Consider the following 12549-nt stretch of genomic DNA (forward strand, 5'->3'; position numbering starts at 1 on the left):
CTCTGATAGTCACCTTAACCACAAGTTTACTTCAAGACTGCCGTATTCTGAAGCCAATTTAAAGGAAAGTGTTGGAGAGCAAACAGATACCTTTAAGTTGACAGTAAATTGTCTGTAACTTAAATCCAATTGGACTACAAATGTTACTGTCAGACAATGACGTTAAGTTGATTGAAAGTTTCATTTCAAATTGATGACAAGTTTTTCTGTCAAATTACATTCAGATGACGGCAGTTGATTTGCATCAACTTGCACGCAAGTACGAGGCTTGCCAGAAACTTGTCGTTAAGTTAGCCAAAAATGTTTTGCAGAACTTGCTGAGCAATTATATTTATAGTGTGGCTATCAGGGATGTCAACTATTGTCCAGTTTTCTAACTATAAGTACAACATACAGTGAAAATTGTTAGAAAAGCCCTGATCGCCAGACTTTCTGATCAGAACGTGCATTAGTTGTGACCGACTTGACGACAAGTTATCAACAACTTTCAGCTTTTGTAACTGTTGACTATAAGTTGTTATTAAATTTCCCAAAAAGTTGGCGTCAAATTACTGCCGCAACCTGTCGCCAACTTTTTGAGAAAATTGAAGGCAATTTTCCATTAACCAGTGTAATGCCAACTTTTGCCATCAATTTTCTCAGAAAGTTGGTGACATGTTGCCGTCAACTAATAAAATGCCAACTTTTGCCACCAGTTTTCTCAGAAATGCCAATTTTCGCGGCCAACTTGGCAACAAACTACGGCAGAAAGTTTTCGCCAGCCTGCTGACAACTTGACTATCAAGGAATGATCGCAACAGGGGTAGGACACTCAATGCTTTGAGATGGGAACGAAATTTGTCCACTTTGCGAAACTTATTGTCAAACTTAACAAAATGAAACTCAAGAATCTATAGATTTCGAAGGAAATTTTATTTCTGACTATATAAAAGTTGGCAGTATGTTGAGATAAATGAATCTCCCTCTGCTGGTCATTAAATTTGGCGCGAAAAAAGCAAAAATTTAAAAAATAAAAAAAAAATAGGAAATATTTTGCAGAATAAAAGATGCAAGTGTACGGTTCATTAGGATCTATAAATAAATATTCTTAACAATAATTAAAATAAAAATATTAATTTATTCTCATACACTCAATTCATATTTTTTATTAAAAGCAACTCGATTTGTCATACTTTATAGTAGGTTAGAACGGAATGTCCTTTTTATCACGCCGCCAGGTAGGATTCGATTTTTTTCTCCGACATATAAAGTATTGAATAATAAAAAATTAATAAATATATAAGTAACAAAAAAAAAATTAAGTCGCGTAGAATAGAAAAAATTTCATTTTTAATATTTAAAAAGAAAAAGAATAATTAAGCAGGAAAATGATCAATTATAGCTTTTACAGGTATTTTATAACGAAAATAAAATAATCTATTATTTAATTAAATCTACATACATTAAATAAAAAAAAAAACAGTTTAATTTTTAATATTTGAGGAGATTAAGAATAATTAAGCTGGAAAATAAATAATTATAGCTTAAACAGTTTTTTCGTCCCAAAAGTAAGGTAACTTATGATTGCAACCAATCTATATATATTAAATAAAACACAGAAATTATAAAAATATATAAATTAAATTTTATTGTATAACAATCAATCACGAACAAGATATGAAAATAATTGAAAATAAATATTTGTAATATTAAAATGTCTCATATAGGGAAATCACTCGAAGCCTGTACATTAAAATCTTCATGAGACAACGTAACGCTCCAAATTAAACCAGCTAACAGTTCTGAAAATAAAAATTAATAAATTGTAATTATATATAATAATTTCAATTCGATTTAAGAGATTATAATTAATGAAAATCTACAAACCATTTGCCTTTACCACTAAGTTCAGAGATTTTCCTGTCATTTGCTGCCTTTTGTTCGTCAAATTTCACTTGTCGGTTTAAAATATTACATTGTTGTTGAATAAGTATAGTAACAACTTTACTAACAATTTTACTAGTTCGTAATTTAATCAAATATTTACAACTTTATACCTAATAAATGATTGACTGCCAAGAAATGTAAATTCGCGCGCTAAGATTAATATACATATAATGCGCTTGCAATTGTATAAAATATTTACAATTTAGTGTTATTTAAGTAATTAATGAAAAAAATATATATAAATATGTATACACACAACACGATTATAAATTCAAAAAATATTTACAATTCAAAGTGCGCGTACATTCTGTCGCGTTACTTATTCAGAAATGACTTATTTTTATACGCCCTTATAGGTTTAGAAAACTTTCATAGGCCAAAAGGGCGTATAATAATATGTTTTTTTGGAATTTGTGACGCGACGTGCTTATAAATTCAGCACACACGTCGAAAATTAATGGGTTTACAATAATTGTTTAATAATGAATCAATTTTGGAAACCAGTTCCTCAGCGGGTGAAGTCTCCATATATTTTAAATAACCATTCAATCTCCTTAATAGTGCTTGATGAGATATCCCTTTTTTTTTTTTTACCACTTGCTGCATATTTACATACTCCAAGCCGTTAATATTGCTGCTTTCATTGAATGGGAACGGATAAACTTTCTGAACTGTTGAATTCGTATCCAACATTTCAAACGCTAATTCTGTAAAAAGTTTTTGCGTAAATCTTACAATTCCTATATGTACCCGATGAAATATTCAACCGATAGTAATGAGTTCGTAACATAAGTTATTCAAATTGTATATACCTGATGAACGTGTTCTCTGCCTTCTAGGAGTCGCTTCTCTAACACTTGTCGCGATAGTACCCATATCTACCGATCTTCTTTTAGATTTTTGTTGAATCACATTTAATGGCGTCCGGCTTGCTTCAATATCGTCATTAATAAACGTATCATTTTCAGCAACTTGTAAGTCACAAGTATCAATTGCATGTGATTTTCGTTTATTCAAACTATTCTGCCAGTCATCGTGGTCCACTGAAACTCGAACAGCTATAAGCCAAAGATTTTGTTTCATTGAAATTTTCAATATTATCGGTGTTTAATTAAAATGTATCATAAAAAAATACCTATGCTAGATTCAACCACATTATTTTGAGGCATAAAAGACTTCATTTGCTCGTCATTTAAAGGAATGATCTCCGTTGCAAATATTGATGGAACCGCATCACTTTTCAGTTTCTTTCTTTTGAAAGAAACATAATCATCGTCCGTAAAATGACAACCGCAAACGGTTCTTTTTTGATACAACATTTGTGGTGTAAGGCCCAAAAGGTCCTCATCTCCTAGAAGACGAACCCACTCTTTACAACTAAAAAATAAAAAATTATTATATATTATTTTATTATAATAATTTATAAATTATTTAAAAATGATTTTAATATTATAATAATTTATTACATTATTTTATTTATAAATTATTTTATTATAATAATAAATTGATAAAAGTATTGATATAACCTCAACTTTATAGTATACTTACATTTTTTCATTCGATGTAAATCGATGTAAAATACATACATCATTTTTTCTGGAGTGTGTGCAATTATGAACACTACAAATAGTCATGTCTATTATCTTCTTTTAATTTTATTCAATTTTTAAAAAAACACTTTATAAAATCACAATACAGCGTGTCACGTTGCTTCAGTTTTGTGATAAAATAAACCAAAATGGCTGAAAGGCTCACTGTGGCTTTACTTATTATTATTATTTTCAGTGCTACCACGCTCATAAAACTCTTGTTAAGGAATTTTTTTTGTCGTTGGGTTTTTCTTAAGTTTCGCAAAGACGGGACAAAATTGGGCATGGTGGGAGGTCAGAGTGTCCTACCCCTGGATCGCAAATCTTGCTCTTTAATTTTTGCTGGAATTTTGCCGATCGATACCAAGCATAGATTTCGGACAAACTCACTTTCCAAGTTGACGCTAACTTGCAGTCAAAGTAGCTATTGAGGTATGGTATGTTTGCAACTGGGACCTGAATTTGCTGGAGCGAGTATTGCTGCAATCCTTTTAACGTTGACATTTAGGTGCCCTGTTGGTTTCTTAGGAACGCTTTGTATAGCTGACACTGACAATGATTAACGATCAAGAATTATCGGTTCCGCTGAAACAAAACTGGAAATCTTTAAGGGTAGGAAGTACTAACCGAGTTTTAGAATTTTACTATTATAATTACGTTTTGAATAATCACGTCACTCGAATGATGAAAATCTTCCGAAAACGTTTGTCTTACACATTTTTTCGGAAACTATAAAAACTGGTATAATAACAATTGATTAATAAATTAAAAGAAAAGTAAAATTCAAAAATTCGATTAGTACAGTCCAGCCTTAATATTTTTTTAAAGATTTTACACATTGATGTAGAATCCAATGAACATAAAGTCTCATTGGCTAATCGAATACTAATTTTCTTGATAAAAATAATAAATGATCAGTATTTTCATTCAATTTTTAATTAAAAAAATGTTTTATTATTTCTTTGATATCATATTTGTACTCATCTAACAGTTATTTTCTCAGCTCATGATTAAGTTATCTCATAATGGTAAAAAAATCTAAACAATTACCCTTAATTGCATTTTCAAAAACTTTGTGTAAAATTCACCGAATTTTATGAAATATAAATAAGTTGAGATGATCCGCATCGAAATTTTCGATCGAAGTAGAAAAGTCTTAAATATCTGCCTTTAGATCTATAGAGATTGACGAAAAAATTAGACATCGATCTAAAATCAGAAAGTATTTTTCTGGAAACTTACCTTGCTATCTGTGCTAGTGTTTTTAATAATTAATTATATCCAAAAATCGTTCATTATGTGTGCAGATAAATTTTCAGCCTATTTTAGGGATGGCAAAGTTGATTCCGGTTCGAATCGAGATATCGAGAATCGACATTTCTTTAAAAAAAAATCGATTTCTTAGAATCGACTTTTAGTTTTTGAAGTTGATCATAAATCGATTCTTAACATTCGACTTTTAAATAAATCTATCGCGTTTTTTTACTGTCATTGGATATTAAAAAATCCCATGCTATTAAAATGTGACATACATTTTGCCCCATATGCAACTCTAATTTAAATTTGGCTGTATATCAATTTTCACTCAAAAATCGATTAAAATCGACTTTTTGTGTCGAATATACGATTCCAAGATCGAAGTGAACAGACTCGAAGTGGTAATCGAAAATCGATTTTTTGATAGATCTTTCCATCTGTAGCCCATTTGTGCTGAGTCATTATGGGGGCCGTGCATTGGGCCCTACACTCAATCCTCATTGGTGGCTCCATCATTGTCTCACGGATCATCGAGCAGAGCAGTAGTGCGTAGAACAAGTGTCTCTGTTAAAAAGTAGATCGCTGTCAAATACAATTACAGCGCCTTACTGTACGTTACTTCCTACTATACCAAGGGGTAGACAAATACTTCTGTTAAATCAACAATAATAATACATAATTAAATTACACAATTGGGAACTAATAATTATAATTGTAACAATCAAGAATCCACTTCCATCACAAACATATTGTACATTAAAGTGGACCACTTGTACTGTTGCTATCCGGAAACAGTTCATACTATAGCAATAAATGCTATGCTAAGTGACAGTGATCTATAATTTCTACTCAAAGACGCATGGTATTGGTACCTACAGTACCTGCCCAACTATATTTACTACACTGGTACCAAAATGTTTGACTCATTAATTAGTACAAATTGGCAAAACCAATTGTTTGCCAATTTAAAATCTTTGTTTGGTATAATCAAAGAGCAATTATCAAAAAATGTTGTGTCGGAATCTTCAATGATCTATCCAGTCAATCCAGAAACTCATGGATCACCTCAAGATCTCAACTTCTCTTCGAATCATCAACAATCACCTCGCAGTCACGAAACTCCAGCCGATCAAGTACATCAAGAAGAAATGGAACCGTCTATTGCAGATCAAGAATTTTTGGATTCATCATCTAATTTGGACTCGCAAGAATTTGAAAGTGCTGCTCAAAATCAACAAAAACGTGGAATTCGCAGTAGACAAATATGTTTCATAACCGACATATCCTCAAGTACACGAAATTGCCTATTTGTAACTGATGAAAATTCAGGGATTTCTTTTTTAGTTGATTCTGGTGCTGTATGCAGTATTATTCCTAGATCTTGTTTACCAGCTCGTATAAAACCAGATCGTGATTGGAATAGCAACTTTCAAGCTGCGAACAACACTGAGATTGCAACTTACGGGACTGCTGCCATTACTCTAGATCTTGGATTAGGACGAGAATTACCCTGGAATTTTACAATTGCTGATGTTTACCGGCCAATCCTTGGTGCCGATTTTTTAGCTTACAATGGAATACTTCTAGATTTAAGAAACGGCAGACTTCTAGATTCAACTCACTCATCATCCAACTGGCGCAACTATTTAGATAAATATTATAAGTTTATTTACAGAATCATTCATATGATATGGAATTATTTGTATGAATTAATTGTTTTTTTTAGTCTCTTTTGTTTTCTAATCATTTTCATTATTTTTCCAATGTATTTAGACATAAGCATTCATTCAATTTTAGATGAACTTTGCATTTTAAATGCATTGACCTCACGAGCCACATACCTGCCATACCAATCAAATCTACCTTTTTTAAACAATAAGTCTGATTTTTCTTCCGATTATGCAGTAAAATCTGGTTATCAGCAATGTTTTGTCTTTCTCCGAATTAAAAATTAAATTTTACTTAAAAGGTAAGTACACTTAAGAAAAAAATATTGCTGTAAGAGCAATACCGGTAGGTTATGGTAACTATCTAAACTTTATAAAATCGCAGATTGTTAATATAGCAATACTTTATTTGCGTAAAGGATAGGGGCATGTTCGAAAATTCACTTTGGAAAAGAAAGATGCAACTTGTGCGTTCATAAATATTATCTGGTTGAATCAGAGGAACAATGTTAATACCATAACGCGTTCAAAAGCTCTACGGAAAAGGTAAATGCAGTATCTGGAACATCCCTGATTAAGAAATCTAATTTGAAATGATTTGAAAAATCAAAATTATTTCATATTGTATCATATATAAAATTATAATTTGAAATAATTCAAAATAATTGCAATATTGTTTTCTCAATTAATTTGATTACAAATGATTTGAAAGTTCAAATAATTTTGAATCACCCGAGAAACTAAAATTTGCGATATTATTTACTCATTCAAATTAATTTAAAATGATTTTAAATTGTCAGAGGAACCAAAAATCTCAACAGTATTTTATCATTTAATTCAATTTAAAATAATTCGATGATTTATTAAGTCATTTAAATTCAAATCATAGAATAATATTTCGTTATTTTTTAATTCAATATGATTCAAAATGATTCGTTCCAAAATTTATACTCGAAAGCAAAACAATTCAGACAATTTGGAATGATTCAAAATGATTAAGAGTTGCGTGATCTCAAATCATTTCAAATTAGATTTCTTAATCAGAGATTTTTTCGTTCCTCTAGTTTTAATTAAACCACGTGACTTTCCATTTACTAACCATATGGTTATAGTAGTCCCGACGAAAAAGTCGTCCTAAAATGGATAGTGGGGATGTAGGAAATTCGTGCTAACCAATGGCAGTAGGACGACGACTTTTTGGTTGGGACGACTATAAATATTTGTCAATCTCCAGAGTGTTTTTCTGAACACGCCCTAAATTGTTATACTACCTATCGAATATTTTATTAAATCAACTATCTACATAGATGGTTGCTACGGCCAGATGTATTGTAATAATAACTACACATATTGATATATTCACAATCTAGATTGCTATATAACCATTCGAATTGCTAAATTAACAGTTTGGATTGCTATAATAGCAATCTGTAAGAGTTGTTGAAATATCAAAATACTTTTATTCAAAATTGAAGATAGTTAGGGCCAGTTTTTTAAACCGAGTTTATTTTTATCCGGGTTTTAATTAATATTGCTAGTATATCTATATATTAATAATACATAGAGAATGTTTTGCAGTTTTCAAAACTCTACTTCCATTCTCTGTACGACCAATATGTTCTGAGTTATTGATTGTCAAAGCCAAAATGGACTTTTTTGAGACTTTTTAAGGGCGGCCAATTAAAGGGCATAAAATTTCCTAAAGAAGACATAAGGTCAGATTATCAAAAAAAAATTATTGAAGCCCCTAGACTTTTTTGAAGACGAGAATAAATTTGGAAATTTTTTTTGCGATGGTTTTCATAGGATTACTCCATAACCGTGCATGATAAAAAAATTTTAAGTCCAGATCTGATAACTAGAAACTTGAGGCTACAATTTGCTTTTTTGATTTTTACTCTACGACCATTTTTCACCGAGTTACAGCATGTTGAAAATCACTCAAAAATTTGGAATTTTTTTGATATCCCTTAATTTTTGTCACCAGTGTATATAGATATACCAGCAATGATAATTGAAACCAGGATTTAAAATAACCTTGTTTTGAAAAACTGGCCCTTAATGCAGCAATCCTGCATTGGCAATTTAACGATACATTTTGTTATGACAATTATCTACCATTAGCAATACTTCAGATGGTTACGATAACCACATTTTTTTTTTTCAGTGGTACAGAGCATATAGTATATTGCTTTTAACCAGACATTTTACTTTTCAAAAATATAAACAAGCACGAAATGTTGAACATTCATGAAATGTCTTTAACCATGATAGTTCAGAAAGAAAACTATTGAACGATAATTATTTACTTTAAATATCATACTTACGTCAAATATTATTAGTTATCAGCTATTTTTTTCATGAAAAAAGCAGAATATTTGAACAATATTTTTTTTTATTTTAATTATAGAAAATAAATAATGCTCAAATTATTTTAACTACAATTTGAGTGCTACACAGAAAAAAAGTATTTCTTGACGCAAAAAATATTTACCCGTCTTAAGAAAATTTTCGCATTATAAATTAAAAACCAAAATTTTGTTAAGGCGATAAAAAGTTTTCTCGGGGCAAAAAAAAATTTATTAGGATGAAAAAAAATTTCTTGCATCGAGAAATTTTTTCTAGTTCTAAGAAAATTTTTGTCTTCAATTCATAATTAAAAATATTTCTTGCGCCGACAAATCCTTTTTTTCTGTGTTTCCCATGAAAAAAATCCACGGGAGAATTCATCTTAGATTCTCAAATGACATTTTCGGGTGAATTCCCCATATGGTTTCCTATAGGAATTTAGCGTAGATTTCTATTTATATTCTTAGATGGATTCCCATGGGAATCCACATAATGCAAAAATCCAAATGGAAACCTAGTTTAGATTCCGACCCTAGTAGAAATGTTCAATTTTTTACTCGATTAAGTCTAGCATCTGGCTAGCGTTCATATCTAGTAACTGGCCAGCAATCGTATCCAGTAACTGGCTAGTGAAACTAGGTAAAAACTGGAAGTTGCGCCACCTATAACTGAATCGTAAACATTGGTCACACTCAGGGGTAGGACACTCTGACCTCCCACCATGCCCAATTTTGTCCCGTCTTTGCGAAACTTAAGAAAAACCCAACGACAAAAAAAATTCCTTAACAAGAGTTTTATGAGCGTGGTAGCACTGAAAATAATAATAATAAGTAAAGCCACAGTGAGCCTTTCAGCCATTTTGGTTTATTTTATCACAAAACTGAAGCAACGTGACACGCTGTATTGTGATTTTATAAAGTGTTTTTTTAAAAATTGAATAAAATTAAAAGAAGATAATAGACATGACTATTTGTAGTGTTCATAATTGCACACACTCCAGAAAAAATGATGTATGTATTTTACATCGATTTACATCGAATGAAAAAATGTAAGTATACTATAAAGTTGAGGTTATATCAATACTTTTATCAATTTATTATTATAATAAAATAATTTATAAATAAAATAATGTAATAAATTATTATAATATTAAAATCATTTTTAAATAATTTATAAATTATTATAATAAAATAATATATAATAATTTTTTATTTTTTAGTTGTAAAGAGTGGGTTCGTCTTCTAGGAGATGAGGACCTTTTGGGCCTTACACCACAAATGTTGTATCAAAAAAGAACCGTTTGCGGTTGTCATTTTACGGACGATGATTATGTTTCTTTCAAAAGAAAGAAACTGAAAAGTGATGCGGTTCCATCAATATTTGCAACGGAGATCATTCCTTTAAATGACGAGCAAATGAAGTCTTTTATGCCTCAAAATAATGTGGTTGAATCTAGCATAGGTATTTTTTTATGATACATTTTAATTAAACACCGATAATATTGAAAATTTCAATGAAACAAAATCTTTGGCTTATAGCTGTTCGAGTTTCAGTGGACCACGATGACTGGCAGAATAGTTTGAATAAACGAAAATCACATGCAATTGATACTTGTGACTTACAAGTTGCTGAAAATGATACGTTTATTAATGACGATATTGAAGCAAGCCGGACGCCATTAAATGTGATTCAACAAAAATCTAAAAGAAGATCGGTAGATATGGGTACTATCGCGACAAGTGTTAGAGAAGCGACTCCTAGAAGGCAGAGAACACGTTCATCAGGTATATACAATTTGAATAACTTATGTTACGAACTCATTACTATCGGTTGAATATTTCATCGGGTACATATAGGAATTGTAAGATTTACGCAAAAACTTTTTACAGAATTAGCGTTTGAAATGTTGGATACGAATTCAACAGTTCAGAAAGTTTATCCGTTCCCATTCAATGAAAGCAGCAATATTAACGGCTTGGAGTATGTAAATATGCAGCAAGTGGTAAAAAAAAAAAAAGGGATATCTCATCAAGCACTATTAAGGAGATTGAATGGTTATTTAAAATATATGGAGACTTCACCCGCTGAGGAACTGGTTTCCAAAATTGATTCATTATTAAACAATTATTGTAAACCCATTAATTTTCGACGTGTGTGCTGAATTTATAAGCACGTCGCGTCACAAATTCCAAAAAAACATATTATTATACGCCCTTTTGGCCTATGAAAGTTTTCTAAACCTATAAGGGCGTATAAAAATAAGTCATTTCTGAATAAGTAACGCGACAGAATGTACGCGCACTTTGAATTGTAAATATTTTTTGAATTTATAATCGTGTTGTGTGTATACATATTTATATATATTTTTTTCATTAATTACTTAAATAACACTAAATTGTAAATATTTTATACAATTGCAAGCGCATTATATGTATATTAATCTTAGCGCGCGAATTTACATTTCTTGGCAGTCAATCATTTATTAGGTATAAAGTTGTAAATATTTGATTAAATTACGAACTAGTAAAATTGTTAGTAAAGTTGTTACTATACTTATTCAACAACAATGTAATATTTTAAACCGACAAGTGAAATTTGACGAACAAAAGGCAGCAAATGACAGGAAAATCTCTGAACTTAGTGGTAAAGGCAAATGGTTTGTAGATTTTCATTAATTATAATCTCTTAAATCGAATTGAAATTATTATATATAATTACAATTTATTAATTTTTATTTTCAGAACTGTTAGCTGGTTTAATTTGGAGCGTTACGTTGTCTCATGAAGATTTTAATGTACAGGCTTCGAGTGATTTCCCTATATGAGACATTTTAATATTACAAATATTTATTTTCAATTATTTTCATATCTTGTTCGTGATTGATTGTTATACAATAAAATTTAATTTATATATTTTTATAATTTCTGTGTTTTATTTAATATATATAGATTGGTTGCAATCATAAGTTACCTTACTTTTGGGACGAAAAAACTGTTTAAGCTATAATTATTTATTTTCCAGCTTAATTATTCTTAATCTCCTCAAATATTAAAAATTAAACTGTTTTTTTTTTTATTTAATGTATGTAGATTTAATTAAATAATAGATTATTTTATTTTCGTTATAAAATACCTGTAAAAGCTATAATTGATCATTTTCCTGCTTAATTATTCTTTTTCTTTTTAAATATTAAAAATGAAATTTTTTCTATTCTACGCGACTTAATTTTTTTTTTGTTACTTATATATTTATTAATTTTTTATTATTCAATACTTTATATGTCGGAGAAAAAAATCGAATCCTACCTGGCGGCGTGATAAAAAGGACATTCCGTTCTAACCTACTATAAAGTATGACAAATCGAGTTGCTTTTAATAAAAAATATGAATTGAGTGTATGAGAATAAATTAATATTTTTATTTTAATTATTGTTAAGAATATTTATTTATAGATCCTAATGAACCGTACACTTGCATCTTTTATTCTGCAAAATATTTCCTATTTTTTTTTTATTTTTTAAATTTTTGCTTTTTTCGCGCCAAATTTAATGACCAGCAGAGGGAGATTCATTTATCTCAACATACTGCCAACTTTTATATAGTCAGAAATAAAATTTCCTTCGAAATCTATAGATTCTTGAGTTTCATTTTGTTAAGTTTGACAATAAGTTTCGCAAAGTGGACAAATTTCGTTCCCATCTCAAAGCATTGAGTGTCCTACCCCTGGTCACACTGATGTTCTACTTATACTAGTGTATGTGT

The 12549-nt window shown here is 30.0% G+C and overlaps 2 protein-coding genes across 4 annotated transcripts; one reads left to right on the forward strand and one right to left on the reverse strand.

Moving 5' to 3' along the window:
- Positions 1-1601: 1601 nt before the first annotated feature.
- On the reverse strand, positions 1602-3796 carry LOC130676005 (uncharacterized). Its single transcript, XM_057481952.1, has 5 exons — positions 3475-3796; positions 3062-3303; positions 2739-2984; positions 1867-2633; positions 1602-1781 (listed from the first exon to the last, which is right to left on the reverse strand). Exons 1-4 carry the CDS (start codon positions 3558-3560, stop codon positions 2362-2364), a joined length of 846 nt encoding a protein of 281 aa, XP_057337935.1. The 5' UTR covers positions 3561-3796; the 3' UTR covers positions 1602-1781; positions 1867-2361.
- Positions 3797-5686: 1890 nt separating this feature from the next.
- Positions 5687-11709, forward strand: LOC130676003 (uncharacterized). Of its 3 annotated transcripts, XM_057481950.1 has the most exons (6): positions 5687-6741; positions 6859-9836; positions 10008-10249; positions 10327-10572; positions 10678-11444; positions 11530-11709. In XM_057481950.1, the coding sequence occupies exon 1, from the start codon at positions 5687-5689 to the stop codon at positions 6725-6727; it is 1041 nt and encodes a 346-aa protein (XP_057337933.1). In that variant the 3' UTR covers positions 6728-6741; positions 6859-9836; positions 10008-10249; positions 10327-10572; positions 10678-11444; positions 11530-11709. The 3 variants fall into 3 exon arrangements, with proteins under 3 accessions (XP_057337933.1, XP_057337932.1, XP_057337934.1); XM_057481949.1 differs by having other exon boundaries at positions 5687-9836; XM_057481951.1 differs by lacking the exon at positions 5687-6741 and having other exon boundaries at positions 9526-9836.
- Positions 11710-12549: the final 840 nt, after the last annotated feature.

The sequence above is a fragment of the Microplitis mediator genome, chromosome 10 (genome assembly GCF_029852145.1).
Source record: "Microplitis mediator isolate UGA2020A chromosome 10, iyMicMedi2.1, whole genome shotgun sequence".
Taxonomy (NCBI): domain Eukaryota; kingdom Metazoa; phylum Arthropoda; class Insecta; order Hymenoptera; family Braconidae; genus Microplitis; species Microplitis mediator.

Coding starts and splice junctions, on each gene's coding strand:
- LOC130676005 (XM_057481952.1), bottom strand. CDS start 3,560: ATGACTATTTGTAGTGTTCATAATTGCACACACTCCAGAAAAAATGAT. Junction 2,985..3,061: donor TGTGGTTGAATCTAGCATAG/GTATTTTTTTAT, acceptor TTTGGCTTATAG/CTGTTCGAGTTTCAGTGGAC. Junction 2,634..2,738: donor GCAGAGAACACGTTCATCAG/GTATATACAATT, acceptor AACTTTTTACAG/AATTAGCGTTTGAAATGTTG.
- LOC130676003 (XM_057481949.1), top strand. CDS start 5,687: ATGTTTGACTCATTAATTAGTACAAATTGGCAAAACCAATTGTTTGCC.